This window comes from Leopardus geoffroyi, chromosome B1, assembly GCF_018350155.1.
Source record: "Leopardus geoffroyi isolate Oge1 chromosome B1, O.geoffroyi_Oge1_pat1.0, whole genome shotgun sequence".
NCBI lineage: Eukaryota > Metazoa > Chordata > Mammalia > Carnivora > Felidae > Leopardus > Leopardus geoffroyi.
Genome location: NC_059327.1, coordinates 202,210,458 through 202,233,991, shown reverse-complemented (window position 1 = coordinate 202,233,991; position 23,534 = coordinate 202,210,458). Strand labels below are relative to the sequence as shown.

At 51.8% G+C, this 23,534-nt stretch overlaps 1 protein-coding gene across 7 annotated transcripts in view; it reads left to right on the top strand.

The window, feature by feature from the left end:
• AFAP1 (actin filament associated protein 1) overlaps positions 1 to 23,534 on the top strand; it is a 148,014-nt gene that overhangs the window by 45,913 nt on the left and 78,567 nt on the right. For 3 of the 7 annotated variants that reach the window (XM_045474652.1, XM_045474654.1, XM_045474651.1), the window contains 4 exons: positions 9,118 to 9,305; positions 9,583 to 9,698; positions 15,897 to 16,025; positions 17,916 to 18,013. In XM_045474652.1, coding sequence (XP_045330608.1) covers positions 9,668 to 9,698; positions 15,897 to 16,025; positions 17,916 to 18,013 — 258 coding nt within the window. In that variant the 5' untranslated portion in view covers positions 9,118 to 9,305; positions 9,583 to 9,667. Of the gene's footprint in view, positions 1 to 4,584; positions 5,302 to 9,117; positions 9,306 to 9,582; positions 9,699 to 15,896; positions 16,026 to 17,915; positions 18,014 to 23,534 lie in introns of those variants that run through there. The other 4 variants (XM_045474653.1, XM_045474656.1, XM_045474650.1 and 1 more) reach the window with 4 other exon arrangements.

Below are 23,534 nucleotides of genomic sequence, written 5' to 3'. Positions count from 1 at the left end.
GGGGCGGCTGTGCGCCGCTTTTCGCGGAGCCTTGACCTCCTGCTGGAGGGCTTCGTACTTGAGCAGGAACCTCTCGCCCCTGGGAGAAGGCAGAGCTGGCTAGGGTGCGGGTTGTCCCCTGTCCCCTGCAGCCGTGTGGGCCGTGACCCCTCCGAACCTGGTCGGCCTCAGCAGTGGCCTGGGAGAGAATAAAGCCTTCGGTTGTTTGAGTCGGACCCGGCTTACGAGTTCAGTCTGCCTTTGTTTCCCCTTTTGTTTGTTTTTGTTCCTTCCGTTGACTAGAAGGAGAACGCATTCGTGAATGAAGTTCCGAGCAGCTGTATGGTGATGAAGACACAACTCCGTTCCCTGGAACTTTCTGAGTCTCTGCGCCTGTGGTTAGGAGCCCTGCTTCCCTCCTTAGGAAACTGGAATTAGCCCTTGCTGTGCTGAGCCAGTCCATGCTCCTGTTCCCTCTCTGCCGTGCGGCAGAATCTTCTCTTCACATCCCATTTACCTCGGTTTTCTCAGAATCCTGTTTGTCTGGCATTATCAGATTCAGTGTGCAGAGTATCTCCTGTTTCGTGTGGCTCCGCCTTGACTAGGTGGGGTCTTTTTCTCTGACCTTGAACTCTGTGCCTGTCACGTGATCAGCCCGCCCCCCCCCCCCCCCCCCCCCCCCCCCCGGTTGGAGCCCCGCAAATCCGGAATCCAGCAGGACAGGTCCCTCGCCCACTCAGACCAGGGCAACCCGTCCCCCTCCCCCCCATCTGCTTTCTGTCACTTTGCTTTGCTATCCTAGAATTGCATGAAAATGGGATCGTGTAGTGTGCCTCTTTGTGCTTCCTTCACAAGTGGCGCAAATGGATAGTTGGTTTCTTTTTATTGCGACCAAATACTCCGTTGTATGAACGCGTCATGGTTTATCTGGGTATTTGCTAATGATCTCTAGGCCAAGGGCAGCGTCTGGCTGTTCTGAGCGAAGCCGCTAACGTTTGTGTGCAGACACCCGCGGTGGAATTATCGGACCCCACGGGAGATGCACGTTTCACTTAGGAGAAGCTGCTAGAATGTTCTCTGGAGTGGCTGCACCACGGAGGCTCCTTCCAGGAAAGTGCCAGTGCGCCGCGCGCTCGCGGTTTTGTCTGTGCCTGATGCCGCCAGTCTCGCGAGCTCTGGTCATCGTGGTGCACGTGGAGGCGTGTCCCGTCGTGATTTTAACTAGCTTCACCCCGGTGACTGGTGGTGCCCACGTCTCACTGGCCGTTTGTGTCTTTTGTGCGTGTGGGGCTGTCGGACTCCTCTGTTGTTTATTGTTAGGTTCTCTGGACGTTCTGAGGAGTCAGTCTGTTGTGCTTTGTCAAACGTGCATTGCAAGTATTTTCTCAGTGATGTCTTTCAAAAGCCCAACTTACCGAGTTCTAAATGTTACGTTAGTATTTTGTGTTCTCCCGAGAGCTCCTGGGCTACTCCAAAGTCCTAAATAATTACTGGCACGTTTTCTTTTCTATTTCTAGATAGTTTATGGTTTTACTTTTTATCTGCAGGCCTCTGATCCATTGGAATGTTCATTTTCGTAGGCGGTTTGATGCAGGGGATGAAAGTCACCCTTCCATGGGACACCCGCTTGCTCAGAACCATTTGTTCTGAAGACCGTTCTTTCCCCATTGAAGTGACTTGGCATCTTTGTCCGAGACCAGTTGGCCATCGTGTGGGACTTTGCTCTGTTTCACTGTCCCTCCTAACAGCAGTACCGCATGGGCTTGGTTGCTGTGGGCTGGCAGTTAAGTCTCGAAGCTCGGTGAAGTCCCCCAACATGGTTTTTCTCTCCGCAGTGTTTGGCTATTCTTGTTTGTTTCATTTTCATGTACTTTAGATTCAGCATCTTTTTTTTTTTTTTTTTTTTTTCCTCCTCTTTGCAAAAGCTGCTGGGACCTTGTTTGGGATTGTGTTGAGTCTCTGGAATAACTTGGGGGAGAATTGCTGAATTAACTACAGAGTCTTGCACTCTGCGATATGGTGTTTCTCCTTTTTTTTTTTTTAATTTTTTTTTTCAACGTTTATTTATTTTTGGGACAGAGAGAGACAAAGCATGAACGGGGGAGGGGCAGAGAGAGAGGGAGACACAGAATCGGAAACAGGCTCCAGGCTCTGAGCCATCAGCCCAGAGCCAGACGTGGGGCTCGAACTCACGGACCTCGAGATCGTGACCTGGCTGAAGTCGGACGCTTAACCGACTGCGCCACCCAGGCGCCCCTGGTGTTTCTCCTTTTATTTAGATTTGCGTTCAGTTTTCTGAGCAGCGTCTCATAGTGGACAGTTTATACGTCTTCCACAACACTTTGTTCAACTCAGGTATTTCTTATATTTCAAGGCCATTATAAATGGAATGAGGTTTTTTTTTTTTTTTTTTTCTTTCTTTCACTTTTCAGTTGTTCCTTGCTAGGGAGCATCTGATTATTTGGCAGAGAAACTGGCAAGAGAGTAGACGGATGAGGGGCCTAAGCACAGGCCGGAGTGGTCGCCGTCCCCTGGGATGATCTGGGAAGGGTCTGCAGAGCGAGGTGGTGCTTGGTTTCACCCACAGAAATCTTGCTTGGGAGAGAAGTTGAGTGCTGGGGCAGGTGTATTGCAGAACACATGAGCCAAGGTCAGAGGAAGGAACACAAGAATGTTCTGGAAAGAATGAGCAGTAGCTGGATCTGGCCGCACGCAAGCACACACAGGCAGAGTGTGGAAGGTGATCCATCTGTGAGGACGCTGGGGCCACACTGGCAAAGGGTTGGCTGCCGGACAAGGCTCAGCTTCGCTCAGGGGCCGCTAGGGTGTTTGTGAGTGGGCGACATGGAGCCATTCTTCATTCATTCATTCACAGATTGTGTGATATACCTGAAACTAATATAGTATTATGTAGTTATACCTCAATAAGTAAAAAAAAAATTGTGATAAAATTGACCATTTTAACCCTTTTCAAGAATAGAAATCAGTGGCATTAAACACACCCGCACTGTTGTGGATCAGCGCCCTCCGTCTCCAGAACTTTCCCACCTTCCCACACTGACGCCCTGCCCCCATTAAACACTACCTCCCTTCCCCTCCCCTCCCCCGGCCCCTGGTGCCCCCCACCCACACTCTGTGTCTGTGGATCTGAATACCTAAGGACCTCATCGGAGTGGACTTCTACAGTATTTGCCCTTCGGTCGCTGGTTTGTTTCACTTAGCACGGTGTCGTCCGTGTGGTGGCAGGTGTCCGGATTGGATTCCCTTCCTTTTTAAGGCTGAATAATATTCTGTTCTGATGGCCCACACTTGGTTTATCTGTTCCTCCGTCGATGGACACTTGGGTGGCTTCACCTTTGGGCCACTGTGAATACAGACCCATTCTTAAGGGCAGAGGACCTCAGAGATGAAGCCGGGATCTGGAGCTAGAAAATGTGACATACAATTGTTGGCTGGATGCTTTGTTCACAGCGTCTGTCCTCATTTCTGGCTCTTTTTCCCTAACTTGAGCGTAAGAGACCATGTTTGTGTTACTTATTATTGTACACCCCACACTTAGGTTACCCAAGTATCTGTGCCATGAGGTTTTTTTTTTTTAGTAACTATGTGAAATATAGTGCAGTGAATAGAGCGCATTTCCTTCTCCATCCTCCCAGGGCTGTCGCTCAGATCCCCTGCCCCGTGGGCCTGTTCGTGCAGCAGTCTCACTATCCACTTCCTCCTGGATGCTGCTGTCAGAGCCACCTTTGCAGACGTGGGGATCTTGCAATGCACCTTTTCTGAAAACCTGCGACTCTCCCTCTCATAGGACAAAGGATCGCGAGTCCAAATGTTTATCTGCTGCTCTCCGTCGTGAACCGTTGGAAGTCGGGGCTTGCTGTTACTTCTGAGTCCGATGTCTTGCACGTGGTTGGTGTTTCACAACTCACTCCTGAAATCAGCTTCTGTTCCGTAGAATGCAGATACCGTGCTCTCAATATCATGCTGGAACCTTTGTTAGCAACCAGCTTGCTTTTATCTGTGGTCTCTCCTACCAGCCTAGGAATAGGGCTTCCGGGGGTCAGATTACATGCGTTATTATGATTGTGGAAGACAGCTCCAGATCTAGGTTTTGCTCCTCTTTTGCTTTCCACAAAATCATAGAAGGATATTTCCTTCAGCGCTTTGTTTTTTCTGCATGTGTTAATCTGACTTTTATGATGATTGCAAGAATATGCTCTGTGGATTTTTACATCGATCCCTTGGGGGGCTTTTTGCTGGCTCACTCTGACCAGAAAGGAAGCGTCTCAGGACTCAGAATATATATGCATGCACTTACTCTTGTAGAAATGCAAGCTTTGCTCTGGGATGTTGACAAATCTTATAAGGATCAGTTCTCGGTCGATGCTGAAACTGGGCCGTGACTGCCAGGGCTGCAGACCCGAGAGAGTGACAAGTAGCAACTTTATTTACTTTGACTTTTCAGAATCAAATTAAACGAGCCTGAATGGAATTCCCCTGAAGTCCCAGGCTTTTATTTATAGCCTTCTTTGGATCTCCAGCCGTCTCGCGAGGCACATAACTGTTGTTACCCCCGCGCTGTAGGGCAGGGCACCGGGAGCCCAAGACGTTTGGTCGGGTCCCGCATCCGGTCATTCGGATCGTGGTCGTCTGAGTCGTGAGGAATTTTGGACGTGGTCTAGCTGAGGCAAACTCGCCAGGCAGACCGCGTCTGAGGCTATGCTGCTTTTCCTGAGGTTTCTCAGATCGACCTTTCGGCAGCCCATTGAGATTATCTGCGGGGGCCTGTGGAAAGATTTGCCAGAGTCTGCACAAAGAGTCCTCACCGTAACCCTATAAGGGAAAATATGCTGTGCTGTGCTGGAGTGTCGGCTCCCCTGCTCCAGTGCCACACAAGCCCCGTCCCTCCCGAGCACGCTCCCAAGTCCTCCTGTCAGTGTCTCTGCTGACGGAGACGGGCATCGACCTGGCGGAGACCGTGAAGCTGTCAGAATCATTCCTTCGCCACTTCTGATCGCGTGTCCTAAGAATAGCACGGAAGACATGGCTACCGGGAGAGGACGGTCCGTGGTATTTTTCTCTGCAACTTTCTCTTCCACACGAATCTCAGGAGTTTTGTCCGTCATGGAGATGTAGAAACAAATGGGCGTGTGAATTCGCCAAGCACACTGTGCGCGTCCGTGGAGTCACGCGGCGGTCCCCGACGTGAGGCCGCCCGCCGGGGCAGACACACGGGTCCAGCCACCGCTCCTGCATCAGGCGTGGACTCTGCCGAGGGCAGGCCTGCCCGCTGGGGACGGCGCTGTCTCGCAGGGCGGCCAGGTAAGGGAGGCGTGGCCGCGAGAGGTATAGCACGACATGGACGGGCAGGGTGGAGGCCACCGTCCGCGGGCAAGAGCAGGCCCGATGGGTGTAGGAAACCGTACCGTTTGCCGCAGTGTGAGGCAGAGTGGGGGAGTGGAGAGGATGACTCTGGAAACATCAGCAGGGGCTGGTTGAGATCTGATACAGTGTCAGGAAAAGTCCCTTCTTAAGGAGGTCGGGGACAAGGGCCATTTTCTGAAAAGGAGGTTGGTCTCGGGACCAGCCATGGTTTAGAAACTGCTTCCTAACTGGAGCCTCAAATCCAGTGCACTGGTCCCGGGGGCGGGGGGGCCATGGAGGTTTCGTGCAACAGGCTTCCCAGCTCTGCAGCGACCCAGCCTCTGGAGACGGTCAGCTCGGAGAGATGTGCGCTTTCCCACAAGGCCCTGGTGCGCCGTGGGAGGCAGGTGTGAGCCCTGCATCATCTGTGTTGTTCTTTTCGGAGCCTCCCTGACCCCTGTTCTCTTGTGGCATCTGATTTTGAGTCCTAGTTAGAAAATCTTCTCCCAGGCCGGGGTTATAAAAGAATTCGCCTTCTGCTTCTTTGAGGACTTGAATGGCTTCGTCTTTGGTATTTTGATTCTCAGGTATCTTTGGAGTTTCTTCTGGTGTGTGATGTAAGTACTTAAATTTATCTTTTCTCTTCCTCCAAATGGCTGCCAGTTGTCCTGACTCCAGTTTGGGGGAGGGCCATCTTTTCCCCCTTTGTTTGCGATGCTACCCGTATCAGGTGCCACATATCTGAACGCATACAGGTCCCTTTGTTGACTTTCTGTTCTGTTGTGTTGATCCACCTGGGAACATATGTGCCTGCATCACACCTTTTTAATGGTAGCAACCTTTAATAGAGGGTAGGGTCCGTCCTTCGTCATTGTTCTGAGACATCCCCGCATCCTCGCTGGTACATTAAACTGGTTTGTGACCATGGACAGAATTAACATCTTTCTGATGGTAAGTTGTCCTCTCTAAAGGCAAGGGGGCACTTTTCTGTTTGTTCAGATTTACTTCTTTGTCTTTCAGGAGTGCTTTCAGTTTTCCTCATGGAGGTTGTGCACGTTTCTTTTTAAATTACTTCAAGTGTTCTACTTTCTGATTGCTTCTAAATGCTTGTTTGGTATAGAATTAACATGCAAAACTTTATTGAAAACTTTATCGAAGTTTTTTATTATTTGTGGTAGTTTTATCATTGGTTATCTCGGGTTTTCCATGAATGATTTCATATCAGCTGCGGGCAGAGATAATTTTGTTGTTTCATTTCCATTCGTAAGTCTCTGGTTGTCTCTCTTTTCGAATTGCTTTGGCCGGTGCTTCCAATAGAGTGTTAAACGTGGTGGAGGGAACAGGCCTCCTTGACTTGTTTCCAACCTTTCCGGGAATGCCTGAAGTCTTTCTCACTAAGTAGGTTCCTCTTCTTTCTTTGGTTTGTCTGTTAGTGTCTTAGGCCACTCGGGCTGCTATACCAGAGTAGCATAGACTAGGAGGCTTGTAAATGACCGACATTAATCTCTCCCAGCCCTGGAGGCTGGGTGTCTGCGATCAGGGTTCCAGCAGACCTCCAGCAGGAGGATGGGTTCTGGTGAGACTCCTCCTCTGGGCTGTAGACTGCCTGCTTTTCATCTTCACAGGGGAAAGGGGCAAGAGCGATCTGTAGGACCTCTTGTGTACCATTTTGTACCGGGCACCATTCCCTTTTGAGAAGGCTCCTCATGACTCATCACCTCCCAATGGCCCCACTTCTGGTACTATCACATTGGGCATTAGGTTTCAACATGAATTTGGGGGGAACACAGACATTCAGCCTATAGGAGTTTCGACACGTATTTTATCAAGCTAAGGAAGTATACATCAATTCCCATTCGTTGATTTTTTTAAAAAAATTAGGAGTGAGTATTGAATTTTGTTGAATGCATTTTCATGATCTATGGAGAGAATCACATGATCTCATTAGAGAAGATATTAATATGATAAATTATATTAGCATGCTTTCTAACACCGAGTCATCCTGGCATTGCTGCAATGAACCCCATTTGGTCATGGTGTGCTATTAATGTATTGTGTTGATTTCTGTTTGCTAATATTTTATTTAGGATTTTTGCATTGGTATTTGTAAATAACATTAGTCTTTCGGTTTTCTCTTTTTGTGCTATCTCTGTCGGGTTTAGGCATTGGTTTTGTACCAACTTCTAAAAAAGAATTTGAAAAATTTCTGTATTTACCCTCTGAAACAATTTGTGTAGTAAGGTTTGGTATATAAGGTTTGGTAGAATTCCCCTGTAAAACCATCTGGGCCTGGGGCTTGCATTCGTGGGGCTAATTCTTTGGCACGTTTCTCTGCTTCTTCTATGGAAAATTGGTCTGTGTATGCTTTCTAAGACAAACTGGTAAATTGTACTCCTTTCTGTGAACTTACGTATTTCACCTACTTTTAAATGTATTTGCATAGAGTCGTATAGGATAGTGTTTCATGGCTTCTCTTAAGGGGAGGCAGATATTAAAGGACTTCATAGTTTCGGAAGGTAAGAAGTATGTGCGTGGTGTTTACCTACTCATCGATCCCATCGATCCCAGGTCGCACAGTGAACTAGGAAGATGAGCGTATGCCAGTCATAATGCCGCCAGCCGCCAGTTGTGAGGTACTTGGCTCTGCGCGTAGAGCCCCTCCTTTAACGCTCGTTACAACACTGAGATACATGATCAGCATCTCATGTGAAGGATGAGATCGTTTGGGGGACTTACTCACTGACCTAAGGTGACACGGCTAGGAAGGCTCGGAACGGGGCTGTGGATCTGATTTGTGTGGCCACCAACGCTGGGCTCCTTGTAAGCATCGGCAGGCGAGGAGGGCCAAGCAGAGACATGGACGGAGAGATTCTGGGAAGGGGGGGTCAGGATGGATGGAATGACCAGGGTGTCTTCGCCGAGGAGGCGGGACGTGTGTTCCGCTCTAGAGGACTGGCAGTTTGGGGAGGGAGGGGGAGATGGCAGCAAGGTGATGGTGGGTGGGCTGGCCGGCAGCAGGCGGTGACCGTAGCTCCACCCGGTGAGAAGGACATGTGGAGCCTGGCAGGTCCGGGTGCCAGCTGGGGCTGGGCGCTGGGGCTGGGAAGGGGAGAGCCAGGGGCACTGGGGAAGTAGGGAGAAGCCCGTACCTGTTTGCAAGTGACCCTAGATAAGGGGAGTTACCCGCGTCTAGTTTCCATGCAGTGGGTTAGAACTTGGGAGGGAAGAACCACATGAGAGGGGTCTGGGGTGAAAACTTAACACTGAAAAGACCCCCTTTGGGGCGCTTGGGTGGCTCAGTCGGTTGAGCGTCTGACTTCGGCTCAGGTCATGATCTTGCAGTTTGTGAGTTTGAGCCCCGCGTCGGGCCCCGTGCTGACAGCTCGGAGTCCGGAGCCTGCTTCGGATTCTGTGTCTCCCTCTCTCTCTGTCCCTTCCCCCTTCAGACACACACACTCTCTCTCTCTCAAAAATAAATAAAAATATTAAAAAAAAAAAAAAAAAAGACCCCCCACAGCCGCCCTCGTGGTTGCCCGGAGACACTGACCATCACTGAGGGTGCAAACAGCACGGGTCTCGTATACGTCAGCGAAGCTTGTGGACTGAGGAGAATGTGGACATGGCAGCGTGTGCAGTCTGCCGCCGTGACAAATTGCGTGACGGGAATCTGTGAACCGTTCCTTGCCCTTCCTGACAAAGAGGAGGGAGGTTTGGGCGGCTAACCGTGTCTTCCTAGAGACAGTGGTAGTGGACGTTATTTCTCGTTGCTTGCAGGATTTGTCCTCGGCGAGTGGCTCGGTGTCCTGGGAAACTGCAGGGGGACCCCGGGAGCTCTGTCCTCGCCCCTGGAGGAGGCGTGTGGAGAAGACAGTTCCGTGCAGACCCAGGCGCTCCGGCCTGGCGGTCAGGCCGCCTGGCTCCTGGTTGGGGCCTTTTAACCAGATACTTTGTGACCTCAGCAGGTAAGTCACTTTCCTTCTCTGGGCCCCAGGTTCCTCCCATCCGTCTGGCGTTCAAATTCTGTGATTTAGGCATTCAGGTGGATAAAATTCCTTTAAAGTGGTTTTTGGGTCACGCAAACGATAGCCCATTTCTTTTCTGTTGTTGAAATAAATCAAGCCACCACCAAACCTGAGTTAGAGGTTTTTCCAATAGTAGAGGGGCGGAAGCCACTTGCTGTACCGAACTCTTTGTCTGCTGTGCTGCCCGGCCTTGCTCATTCTCTCCCTCTTTCTGTAGGACCGTGGAAGACACCACAAGAGCAGAGTCACTTGATTTAGTGCAAACATCCTTTTGCTTGGGAGAAGGGAGTTTTGCTGTTCGGATGCATAGAATGTACCCAGAAATGCCTCCCGGTGATTTCCTCGTTGCCTTGGGAATCATAAATTCTGTAGCCAGATCTTTTGTGTGGTGTGGGCATTTGGGAATTTTTTTTTTTTTTTTTTTTCCTGGAAGCTAGTGACTACACCTGTGTCCCGGTCCCAGTCGTTGTTCAGTGATTCCCATTCTGCCGAGAGGAGGGTAGCGGGTGTGAGGGTTGGGAGGTCGACAGAGGAGGCGGGAGCCCCAGGGGGCCACACGGTGGGTCGAGGGTGGACGTGGCCTTGCTCTGCTTCCTGGCCTGGATCAGGCTCTTCACCCTTTTCCTTTGATCTCTGCCACCTGTGATATTTCCAAGACAACGTGATCGTGAGGGTCAAGGGATGCCATGCATTGCAAGCACTTTGTAGAGGAGGGTGTCACTGGTTGTTATTCTGAGTGCAGCGCCCTTTGGCCTGTGTTCCGGGCACACAAACTGGGGAAGAGGAGCAGACCGTGCCCTTGGTGAGTCTCCGACCCTGTGAGCCTTCCTTGTTCCGTCAGCAAGTTGAGAACGAATTGGCCTCGGTTATAAGATTCTGGTTTTTAATATAAGCAGTGTCAGTAAGAGAGCTAGGCAAGGCACCATTTGAGCGATGAGCCAGAAGGCTGTGGTCGTGAGGGGAGCCCGTTGCCATCGTGGGAAGGAGGTTACTTGAGCGTGGACACAGAGGAGTGAGTGTCGTCTTCCGCCGAGAGTGAAAGGTACAGTCCGTGCGACGGTGCGAAAAGCACAGGCATCAACACTGAGCAGACTTGGTTCTGACTCCCATCCTGCCCCTCATGCCGAGCACTGTGACCTCGGGCCGCAACATAACCTTTCTCTGTCTCGAAGGGCTCATGTGCCGAGGAGTCTGGCACGGGGTGGGCACTTGGCGGGAGCTCTGATTCCCCAGCAGACGTCTCTAAGGAGGGACGATACTTCTGCGGGGGAAAACAGAAAAACCTGGATCATGACGAGGACTCGGGCCGGGAGTGCTGCAGGAGGTCAGGTGCACGTGTGTTTCCTGGCCCCAGAGAAGCAGCCCGGCTCCCGAGCGAAGGAGAGAGCGAGTGTCGGGCAGTGGAGAAGTCGGGTCCCGGGGAGGGAAGTCCTCGGAGGCTCGCGGAGAGGGGCCCTCGGGATCCATCTGTGGAAACCCAAGCCGAATCCCTGGACCCCGGATTGCTTTGCCTGTCCTACGAGAGCGGGCTCAGAGCTGGAAGAAGGAGTGGCCGCACCAGAGGGCACAGGGCAACCTGGTGCAGTTTGCGTCATACGATGCCACCCCTGCGTCGGGGCACGTGTCCACTAGAGCCTCATTTCTAGAGCTCCTGTGGACACTGCCCTTAGACTTCCAGGGAAAGGCGGGTCCATATCCAGAGTTTTAGGCTGAAGATTGGGTGTGGGAACTTCTCGTTCCTCCCTAGCCTTGGCGGCATGTCTGTTAGCTCTGGGAAGTCACGCCCCTTCCTTCAACGTGCATGTGCTGAGTGCGTGGTTAATGCTGGACGCTGCTGGGCACCAGAGGGAACCCAGCGACGTACCGGATGCTGTCCCTGTAGGCCAGGATGGGCAGTCCAGTGGGGGAGGTAGATGGCTCAGTACGTAATTCTGATGCCCTACAGGGCACCATGTGGGCCCCGGCGAAATTGATCACCCCCCTAATACCTCCTGGTTCTTGCTCTTAAGAAGATGGCCGTAGCGTCTCACTAGGCCGGGTCGTGTCAGGAAGCAACCATGCGATGATCGTCGTGAAGGGGATGAAGCAGGGCCCTTGGAACCAGATCTGCATTCAGGTTCTCACTGCCGCGCTCTCGCCGTGTGGCCGTGAGCAGATTATGGGCTGGAGAAGCTTAGCCACCTACTTGCCTGGTAGCCTTCGGCGACCCCTCTGAGCCTCCGTTTCGTCAGCCGTAAGCTGGGATGACAACAGCAGCTAAGCCCACCGGGGCTGCTGTCCAGGGACGAGCACAGGGTGGACACTCGAGGCTGCTGTGTGAGCATTTGCTCGAATACAAGCGAGCAGACCGGGGCTGGCTTCTCGTTCCCCCGCAGATGGGGATGATGGAGTCTCAGCAGCAGTCCCGGGAGGAGGCGGAGGAGGGGTCTTGTGTAGGTGCCTTTCACGTCGTGGGTCCTCAGAAAGTGTCTCTTCCTTACTGGAGAGTCACCCGTCACTCAGTACTCCGGTGCTTTCCGCGCACACGGTACCGCGGGGCCGGGCGTCCAGAGATGAGCCGAGCGCAAACCGTGCTCTCAACCAGCCGACCAGCTGTTGGGAGAAAAACACCAAAACAAAGCCTAGATCACTAAGTATCCGGTTATCGGTTATGGGTAGGGCCGCCGCCAGAGGAGTGAGTCTTGGGAACGAAGGCGGAGTCCCGTGGGGAGGGGTCAGAGGGGGCTGGGAGGAGGGGGACGCGGGGGAGCTTTAAGTGTTTGCAGGGGCTGCCAGGGGCGTGGTGTGGTTTGTGGAGTCTGTGAAGGTTTTCCAACAGTCACGCTCTCTGATGTGAGATGTGCCGCACCCTGCGGTGGGGAGAGCCGTGCTCCGCGGATCTTGGTTTGCAATTTCAGGTGAACAGGAAACCATACGAGGCAGCTTTTCGTAAAAAACAACGAAACGAACGTTTGTGAGCAGGCTCGGGCGTAAGGTGTGCCATGCAGCTCCACGGATGACGGAGGAGGGGCCGGGAAGCTCTCGGGAAGCCCATTGGTGTCTGTCTGTCTGTCTCTGGCCTCTGAGCGTGTCTGCCTGTATTCCAGGGTGTGCTGATAACTGAATTCTTTCCTCCTGTAGTACTGGCTTCGCCCTCCGGCACGGATGTGCTTAAACATGGCTCCTGTGTCTATGTGTCTGTCTTCTTCCACTGCAGAGATCCCAACTGCCCACGAGTTCCTAGTCTCGGGCAAACTCCACAGGAAGGAGGGAGAATCGGACTGTGCGGCTTGGTTGAGGGTGGCCCAGCAAGTTATCCTGGGAGTGGAAGGTGGCTGTAGGCTGCGTAGGGTGACAGGGATATGGATGCGGCTGCCCAGAGGGCGCTGGTCTCTTGAGCAGGGGAGTGTGAGCCAGGAGGTGCCCCCCACCCGTGGTCACAGGAAACTCACAGCCCGGAGAGGTCTGTGTGAGTCCTGCGTGGGAACTCCGTAACAGAGCTCAGGGCCCTTAGGACAGACGCAGTCTGAGGCCCCCTTTATACATTTTCATGACTCATGCTGGGACCTACGTGAAATCTTATAGGATGAATATGATTTGGTTACATGCAAGAGAGGCGTTTTTGATTAAAAAAGCATGTATGAATGAAGGCCGAGAAGGGGCTATCGTGAGTTTAACATAGACCCATGAGCATTTTTAACATTTTTGCTGATAGCAGCCCATCGATTTTTGGACGAGGTTGATTTTTTTTTTTTTATTGTGGTAAAATATACATATCATAAAATTTGCCATTTTGACTCTTTCTGAATGCACATTTAGTGTCATTCAGCACATTCCCTTTGTCAGGCAGCTGTCACCACTCTCCATCCCCAGAACTTTTTCATCTTCCCAAACGGTAACTTATCATCCCAGGCTGAAACCACCCATTGAACCCTAACTTCCCGTTCTCCCTCCTGGGCCCCGGAAGACACCACTCCACGTTCTGTCGCCGTGATTTTGATGACTGTAAGTACCTCGCATACGTGGAGTCACACAGTATGTGTCCTTTTGTAACTGGTGTATTTCACTGAGCACGAGGTCCTCCGGGTTCATCCATATTGTAACAGGCGTCATAATGTCCCTCCTTCTCAAGGCTGAAGAATATTCCGTCGTGTATAGGCCATGTCTAGCCATCAGTGGACGTGTGGGCTGTTTCCACCTTTTGAACTACGAACAACACTAGGAGCCCACCATTTTTAAAGTATAGATGAGATTGTTTTCCACTCAGAATCATCAAGACATTGTTTGACTAATGAAACCTTTAGTCAGTGTTTGACTAAGTAAATACTTAACCCATCCTCTTCATTTCATAGAGGGAAACTCGTTCAATTAGGAAAAGTGAACAGCCCAGGGATACACCTTGCCTACTTTGGACTCATTTGCCATTTCTTCATCCACGTACCTAAAATTATGAGAGCCTTCTGTAGTTACAACAGCATGGCCTCAGTTAGGATCTTTAGTCCTGAAGAGTGTTGTGGACTTGGAAAGAATCCCATAGACCAGTGGTTCTCAAACCTTTTTGCTTAGGACTTTTTGGTTTCAAAATAAGTACTGAAGATGTGTGGCTTATCTGTGCACAGTATAATTTAAAACTGGCAGATTTTTAAGGAATTTCTTGATTCATTTAAAAATAATATATGCCTATGAAAAGTAACCACAGTGACCAAAACAAGCTAATTTGTGAGATAGTGCCGTGTTTCAGATTCCTGCAAGTGTTTCCCGTATCCAGTTTGGTAAAGATGACTGGGTTCTCGTGTCTATTTCTGCACTCAGGTTGCTGTGAAGCATTGTTTTAGAGGGAGCACATAAAGAGAATCTGGCTCACACAGACCCACGGTCAGAGTACTTCAGTGCCTTTGCAGGAAACTGTCAATATTCTTCTTTGATACTACACCAAAAATTGTCAAGTGGTAGTTTCTTAGTGTGTTAGTGGCAGCGTGGAATCTGAAGCCGAATCAGACGACAAACACTTCGTCCTCCGTTACATTAGAACATTTCAGCTTATTTTGTACGTTAAATGGATCTTTGCCCGTGTGTGATTTTGTGATGTCACGGTTCACTGGGTTGTGTGGCTCTTCTAAAGGCTGACCTGCTGTGCTGTACCGTATCAGAAAGGCCTGTTGGTCAGTGTCACTCCCGTTCTGGTCGGGAAAGTCTCTGCTGAGAAGCCGTCGTGCTCACGGTGGTGGGTACAAGTGCTCGAAATTCTCACTCTTCCGTTTGGAAGCTCAAATTTTACCCTTGGCAACCGACGCTGCCGTTGTTTACCTTGGCCTGATTAGGTCATTTTGTTCCCTGTTGGGAAGATGTCAGTCATACACTCAGTCTGTGTCCTTGCAGTTCGTGTGTCATTTCTTCCTGGGGCCCCGTGACAAAGCAGCTTAGTGTGACTGGCACCTCAAACAGTGCACGCGTGCTTGCCCTCCGACCCCCGTTGTCTGTCAGTCTGCGCGGAGGGGCTGCTTGCTTGCCCGCTTCCCATTTTATCGTACAGGATGCCAAAAAGGTGCATCCCCTGGGGCGGACGATTCGTACCACTCCGTCGAAGCTCTTTTTCTTTTAAAGTTTATTTGATTTTGAGAGAGGTGTGAGTAGGGGAGGGGCAGAGAGAGACGGAACACAGAGTCTGACGTGGGGCTCAAAGTCACAAACTGAGATCGTGACCTGAGCAGAAATCCAGAGTCAGACACTCCACCAACGGAGCCACCCAGCTGCCCCCCAAAACACTCTTAAAGTAACATTTTAATTTTTACTGTCAGCGTGTGGTGAGGTATACAGTGGCCACAAGTTTAGTTCACCGTCCCTGCTTTGCTTTGTGCTAAGAGGGTGGCAGTTTAAGCCTCTTTGCCTTTGCACCATTAATGCCGGACAAGAAGAATCAAGCTTCAGTACTATAAAAACAGTTGGAGCCCCTGCACACCCTACACGGGCTTTGGGGTCCCTGAAAGGTTCACACCATGAGACGTCAATTGCTGACTTCAGCCACGTAGCCTGGTCTTGAGTCTGCCTTGATCCTATAAGGGACAGACACGGTGAGGAGTCCGCATCCAAGTCCTTCTCGGCATCGGCATCTTTCTCGTAACTGCACAGACATGCTCACGGCCTTCTTGGGGATGGAAGCAGCCCTACAAAGCAGGGTTGAGTGTTGAGTTTCTGAAACCACGTCCTAGTGGTTATTTGAAAGCTCTTTGGCGTTTCAAACTGCCAGCTCCTTCTCAACATTGAAATTTAATACGCAATTGACCCCATGATTTCGGGCTTTTGGGTCACGGCTCCATCTGTTGGCAGCACGGCTCTGGAGCTTGTCCGAGACGAAACTCGCCGCGTCAAAGCCGGGCAAAGCAGCGTGTTTGTCTAGAAGGTGGTGCCCGGATCTTCGTCTTCCTGGCTTCGGCAAACTTGCTTTGCACATGGGAACACCGTACCCAGTCCAGCTGAAATGAAACGCATTTATCCTGTGGCGTTTGCACACCACTGGGTCTGACGGTGCCTTCCTCTCTCCTTTGTTCGCAGCAATGGAAGAGTTAATAGTTGAACTCCGTCTCTTTCTTGAACTCCTGGACCACGAGTACCTAACGTCAACCGTCAGGGAGAAAAAGGCGGTGATTACCGACATCCTGCTGAGGATACAGTCATCCAAAGGTGCGTCCGCTCTTTCTTCCTCCAGTGTCTGTTTTGCCTCTGAACCTTCTTTAATACCACTATGTAAACACGATCGTTTGTTCATTAACATATGAACCTATCGATTCACCACGCTGTCCCCGAGGGCCTCCCTGTGTGCCTGGTGCTGGCGGGCTCCCCGCGTGGGAGGGCAAAGCCTTTGAGGAGCTGACGGTGACCATGCTCTACTGACTTCCTCTCTGTACACTCCTCTCCTCATCGGGAGCATCCGCCTCGGACGAATGTCATGGGAGTCAGAGGCGATGACATAAAATACCTCCAGACAGTGTCTGACATGTGGTAAACCTGCCATCACTGGCTGTGATTTTCTCCTGTTGCTTTTTTTTCCCTTTAATATTTAGTCAGTTTTGAGAGAGAGTGAGTTGGGGAGGGGAAAAGAGAGAGAGAGAGAGAGAGAGAGAGAGAGAGAGAGAGAGAGAGAGAATCCCAAGCAGGTTCCACACCGTCAGCACAGAGCCCCACGCAGGGCTCGAACTCAAGAACCGTGAGATCGTGACCTGAGCCGAAGTCAAGAGTTAGACGCTCAACCGACTGAGCCACCCAGGGGTCCCTTTCCTATGGCTTTTATGGGTGGAAGGGGCTCTGCTTTCCAACCCCACGCCCTCTGCGTGTTCCCTTTGCCCGGCTGTTCCTGACAGGCGGTCTGGACGCACCACCGCATGTGGGCCTCCAGCCTTGGGAGCTGCTGTTGGCTTTCCCCGATGCCCCTTCCTGTCTCCTTCTGCCCGGTGGGTTCCGACCCTCCGTCTCTCATGCTGTGCTCTGTACATGCTTCCGAAGCTTTCCACCTGTCTTGTTCTCCCCTCCACTCTTTAATTAGCCTTGAACCTGTCCGCTGATTATTTTCAGTGGTAGAATATCCCCATTCGTTCTTTTTCTGTCTTTTCACTGTTGCCAGTTCCGTGCCAGAATTCTCCAACGCAGCTTCTGGCGCTCAGGGCTCTGGCTTTTCACAGCCCATTTTCCTGCCTGCTTAGCACATGCAGCCCAGTGCAGGTGAACCTTGTCGAGTGGCTGTTCTTGTGGGTCTTTCTAGGTGGGTCCCGGCCTATAGATAGTCCCGTGCCCATATGAAACCCGATTCCTTCCACTTTCCTGCCTTCGCTGACCTGGTGCTCACTGTTGTTTCTAAGAGTTACTTGTGTGTAAACTTGTCTTCCCAACTTGAATACGAATCCACTGAGAGCATGAGCTCACACCAGCCATGGCACTCACCGCGCTCGTCTGTCCCAGTGTCTGACTTTAAGAGGGCACCTAATACAGGGGTGCTGGGGTGGCTCAGTCGGTTGAGCATCCGACTCTTAATTTTGGCCCAGCTCATGATCCCAGGGTCGTGGGATCCAGCCCCGTGTCAGGCTCTGCACTGAGCATGGAACCTGCTTGGGATTCTCTCTCTCTCTCTGTCTGCCCCTGTCTTCCACTCATGCTGTGTCTCTCTCCCTCTCTCTCTCCAAAATAAAAAAAAGTTAAAAAATGAGAACAAAAGAGGGCACCTAATACACACGGGCTGATTCCCAGGGAAGCGCCCGCCCCCGGAGTCCGCAGGTAATCGCTGACCTGAGGGGAAGTTCAGGCAAAGCACCTCACCTTGGCGAGGCCGGTGGCTTTGGGAAGAACATGGCTTTGGTGGCTGTTCCCTCATTTGCACCTGCTAATGTCTCCGTGAGTTCCGTAACCCTTTTTTTCCAGCCGTAGATTCCTCACCTGTGAAGTGGAGAATGACAAAATTGCGGTACACAATTAGGGAAAACAAATATTTGCAAAGCATTCACGATGGGGCCGAGGGAGTGAGAACGGCTAGCGCCCCCCCCCCCCCCACCTCAGTTCTGTGGTTTTGGTTGATGCTCACAGGTTTCGAAGTGAAAGACCATGTTCAGAAGCAAGAGACCCCCAACAGCCTGCCGGCTCCTCCCCAGATGCCTTTGCCGGAGATCCCTCAGCCGTGGCTGGTGAGTGAAGGGTCCCCCCGGGGCAGCAGCAGAGCCCCCGGGCCCCGGGCTACTCAGGGCTCCGGGCAGGTGATAACGGCTCGGGTCTGGGGGAAAGGAGGCCTCGTCTTGCTAGAGCCTCTCCTTCGAGTGGTTTGTAGGGCTGCGAGTGGGAGTCTGTTCACGTAGCTTCCTTTGGGAGGCTGGTGTTTCCTTAACAAGGGCTGGAGCTCCAGGTCCGTGGAAATCTGTTCTTAGGTCAGATTTTTTTTTTTTTTTTTTTTTTAATTAAAATCAGAGGCTTTAGCAGGCACAACAGTGGCAGCAGAGTCTAGGGACCTGACCATCTGGGTGAGTTCTGGAGTTGAATACCTTAGTCTGACACTTTAATATTCATTGTTATGCTTCTTCTGGGGCAAAAAAATACATCCACATCCCAGGAATGTGTGTTTGATTGGATTGGATTGGATTGGATTGGATTGGATTGGATGCATCCAGAATTTGTTTTGGAAGTCTTTTGCCACGTTTGCCGTCTTGGGGTGCTCTCACATGCACCTTCTCACAGGCCATTTAGCTCTTCCTGCCTTGCTGCGTTCTCGTGTGCTCACGTAGGAACGTTGGACATGCTGTCAGGACCAGAGCAAACTTGGCTACTCGACGGTTTTCTTTTTAATGTTTGCTTTCAGCAGGGACACGTCACCCACCATCTCACCCTCAGGACAAGGGCTGTGGGAGAGCAGGGTCTATCTCCGCCTGGGTCCCCGCGTCGTGGCCCGTGTCCACTAGACGCCCATCAGTTAGCATTTTAGAGGGGACAGAGGACGTTAGCACCCGTCGGCTCCCTCCTGCGTATCACACACCTCACTCGGTATTTTTCCACTTATAATTTCATGTAATCCTCACGGCTTGACCTTAGAGAACCCCTACAGCACCTGACCATGTGACTGGGACGCACACCCATTTCCAGACCAGGAAATTTAGGTCAGTGAATATATGTGATTGGTTCAACACCACACGAGGCTCAGGAAAGGCAAAAATTGTAGCAGGTTCTCTGGATTCAAATCCAGTCTTTTCTCAACGCTACTGTTTTGGGGTGTGGCCGCACAGCCGAGGCAGGCATGGCTCCCGGAGCAGAGAATGTGGTGTCCGGAACCGGAAGCCCGATAGGGTAACCGTGAGCTCGTCCCGAGATGGTAGATCTCCGGTGCTTAGAGAAGGTGCCTGGCAGGTGCCAAGCCCCACGCAAGGGCCTGCCGCTCCTGGAGAGAGCCGTACTTCCCAGACTTTCACGGCCCCGAATCCCCGGGGATCCTGTGAAAATGAACCTTCTCATCCATTGGGTCCGCGTGGGGCCTTCGGTGCTGCGTTTTCAACAAGATCACAGAAGAGAACTGGGGGGAAAGCCCCAGAAGTAAATAAAAGTCACCCACTTTTCCTTCTTCCTGGGAGAGGCGCCTTCTTCCTCCACCCTTGCCGTCCGGGCGGGGGGGCCACAGGCCACAGGTCCGAATCCCGATGTGCTGTAAGTGGCTCGTGTGCACGGGGTTACAGCAATAAAGTCAATTTCACCAGTTTCTGTGGCCACTAGGAAAGTTTACATTACACGCGGGGCTCTCGTGTGTAGCTTGCCTACATGTCGTTTTACACACTTAGCCTTTTTGCGGTCGAGAGTGTATTGAATATATGATTTTTATGCACCGTGTTTTATCATTTTAACATGATGTGTTTCTCCCTCTTTATAAATTTCTTTTTTTTTTTTTTTTTTTTTTCAACGTTTATTTATTTTTGGGACAGAGAGAGACAGAGCACGAACGGGGGAGGGGCAGAGAGAGAGGGAGACACAGATTCGGAAGCAGGCTCCGGGCTCAGAGCCATCAGCCCAGAGCCCGACGCGGGGCTCGAACTCCCGGACCGCGAGATCGTGACCCGGCTGAAGTCGGACACTTAACCGACTGCGCCACCCGGGCGCCCCTATGAATTTCTTTTTTCATTATTCGTTTCCTTTTTAAAACTCATCCCGTTTGTTGTAGAAACTGTGGCGGAACCGTAGGCCAGAAGCGTTTGTCCTCATACACGTTGTTTGTCTGAAAGAGCAGAACAGGATGGAGGTCAGCGGTTCATTCCTTTCTGGGTCTTATCTTCCGGCTCACGTGCACTTTCCTGGTCTGAGCCCGTGGCCCTCCCTACACTGTGGCTTGTATTTCATCGCTGCTGTTCAGATCGGAGAGTGGGGAGGCTTCTGTGAATGTCGTGGACTCTTCGGCTGCCACGTAAAATGCCACATACCTGGTCTGGACTGAGACCCGTGTCCCAGTCTGAGACCCGAGACCTGGTCCAGACCAGACAGATTGCCGCTTTCCGTGTCAGTTGCAGACAAAGCCTGCTCATTGACTAGCCAGCATTTCCTACCATTTTGGCCACCAAATAGTCAATCCGTTCCCCTGGGTTTTTTCTCCGATGGAGTTTGCTATTCATTCACTCGTTTGTGCTCTCTCTCTCTCTCTGTCTCTCTCTCTCGCTCCTGTTTCTCGCTGTGCCAGGCTTATGCTCTGTCCCTGCCTTTGGCTGCAGTGCTGCAGACTGTCCTGGTCTAAGGTGCATGAGGAGCCCTCCTATTGGTGGTAGCAGGGTAATCAAAAATGTTGGTTGGGGCGCCTGGGGTCTCAGTCGGTTGAGCGTCTGACTCTTGGTTTCAGCTCAGGTCGTGTTCTCATGGTTTGTGCGATCCACCTCACCTTGGGCTCTGCGCTGACAGCAGATCCCTGCTTGGGATTCTCTCCCCACCTCTCGCTGCCCCTCCCCTGCTGTTGTTCGTGCTCTCTCTCTCTCTCTCTCTCTCTCTCATAATAAACATTTTTATTTTTTTAATGTCTTTTCTAAATTTATTTTTGAGGGAGGGAGGGAGAGAGACAGAGTGTGAGCGGGGAAGGGGCAGAGACAGAGGGAGACACAGAATCCGAAGCAGCTCCAGTCTCTGAGCTGTCAGCACAGAGCCTGACACGGGTCTCGAACTCCCAAACTGTGAGATCATGACCTGAGCTGAAGTCACACATTTAACCAACTGAGCCACGCAAGCACCCCTAAATATATTAAATTTAAACGAATAGCTTTTGAGTAGGAGTCTGACCCATGGACAATTTCTCCCTGCTGGTGCCTAGAACATGGGTATCTGGGGTTTTCCCGCAGCCTCTAAGCCAGGATGTTCCTTGCTACGATTCTCCTGGGACTGTGATGTGGGGCCAGGGGCTACGCCCTGCATTCTTCTAGTCTTTTCTGCGTCATCTCTACCTATGGCAGTTAGTGATTTTCGGTTTTTGTTTCCTTAAAGTGGAGCAAAATGCAGACACTTGTGAGCTGGCCTGAGTTTGGAGCCTGTGCAGCTTCAAGCGCTGTGCTGTGTTCTTTCCCAGTCGACACGCCCTCCCTTGATTGAATGGTTTTCTTTTCTTCCTTTGTAGTTTGTCTTGACCAAACCTTTCTTTTCCTCCCTCCTTCCCTCCCTCTTTCTTCCTTCCTTCCTTCCTTTCTTTCTTTCTTTCTTTCTTTCTTTCTTTCTTTCTTTCTTTCTTCTTTATAAGTAATCTCTATACCCAGTGTGGAGCTCGAACTCACAACCCTGAGGTCAAGAGTTGTACACTCCACTGACTGAGCCGGCCAGGTGCCCCCTGACTGAAGCTTTCTAAAGAGCATCATCTCAAAGAGGCATCACCTCGCCTTTTGCACTCATTATTTCACTGGCTTATTTGTGTAATAATCACGTTACCATCAATAACTACTGTAAGGAGCGTAAGTGCCTAAGGAACGAGGCTGACTCTTGGTGCACGTACAACTCAGTGGATGGGACCCTTTGCAGGGGGCACCCTGGAGAGGAGCCTGTCGACCATGAATGTTGAGCACTTTCCGGACATCCATCAGGGCGCTTTCCAGAGGGAATGAAGAAAGCCTGTCACGTCAGCAAGTCAGGGGAGTAGAGGTGGGTTGGGATGGCCCCGCCGTCTTTTTCTGATGGTGCTTCAGTGAATTCATCATCCAGTAAGGAAGCCGGTCTGTCATGCAGTGGATTCAGTCTGCCCCTGGTGAGCTGGCTTTTGGCCAGTTGGTCATTTGCTGGTGGCAGGCTGACTTTCAGCAGAACTAGCAGGTGCTGGGGCAGAGGTGGAAAGGACAGGCAGCCGCTGGGCCACGGCCTACGGCTCCCCAAGGAAGGCGGGATGGCCTGGAGCTTGGCACGTGGCTCCGTGTGCCGGGGAGCGACTTGGCCAGGGGCCTGCCCGTGAGGCTGCCACGCTGTAGGGGTTCGTCCCGAGGCGCCCGTGGGGGTTCCCGTCTATGCCGCCCATGAAAGGCTGAAGAATGTGTCGTAGGGCAAGATATGTGATACTCCGGCCACGTCCTCTTCTCCATCTGAACAACTGTTAGAGAGGAGTTATCTTTGACCTAAAAAGGTCAGCGGTCCCTTTCCGTGCCCAGCAGGGCTTTATGCAACTACCACCGACTGACTGTCGCCTGTCATTCCGTCTCCGCAGGGGACCATGAGGGTCTATTGAACAGCAGCGGCTCCTTTCCACACTCTTCTAAGCAAGCGAAGTCTGCACTTTGCTTCTTGGTGTGCCGCGTGCTGCACAGAAGAGGCCGATGGCTTCTCAGGGTCGGGGAGCGCGTCCCTAAGTCTTGTTAGCATTGACGATGCGCCCGTGCACCGAGGGAACATCTGAGTGTTCCTTCTCCGTCCTGGGAGGAAATGTGGTGGCAGCCGAGGGCGTCCCGTGTGACCTGGGGTCCTTCAATGTGGCCGCCAGGCTTCAGAAGTGCTCGCAACAGTGTGGACGCTCGGAACTTCTCCCAAGGCCTCGAAATCGCAAGCGTGGGGCGATTGGTCGCACCCCCTTGCTCTCCGACGGAGACTAGAATGGGCCGAAGGAATGGTTTGTTTGATGAAAGCCTTCTGGGATAGAGCTGTGCTTTTCCACAGGGGTCCGTGTCGTTTGCACCACAGTGCACAGCCGTCACGCCGATGCGCTCCGTGTGTGGCCAGGGCGCAGAGCGCTGGTGACGGTGGACACGTCCACGCGGACACGGCTGCCGGCTGGCACCTGTGCTCACGGGGCCGTTTCGCGGGGGGCCGGGTGCCGCCGGCGGGTGACTCCTTCCTCCCCCTCGTCGCGGAACAGCGCTGAGCCCAAACCCGGGGACTCTCAGGTCTTCACGGCTGAGCGAGGAGAGCTGTCGTCAGTGTGCTGCCCAGTCGAGGCGTTTAGAAATGTTTTCATTCGGTAATTCAGTGGCCGAGCGCCACACGGTGTTTGGATGGGGTGTGAGAGAGCCACTGAGTTCTTTGCTATTTTAGGGCCAGAGTTCATAAATGGTGATCGCTTATTATGTCAGCGGATAATAATGAAGACCTTCTGGAGCGGTGTTAACATATTCATGACCTAAGCTCCACCATTTTAACCATCATTAGGCGTCCAGTTTGGTGCGTCAAGTGCATTCACAGTGTTGGGGAGCCCCCCCCCCGCCACCCTCCGTCCCCGGAACTTGTCCC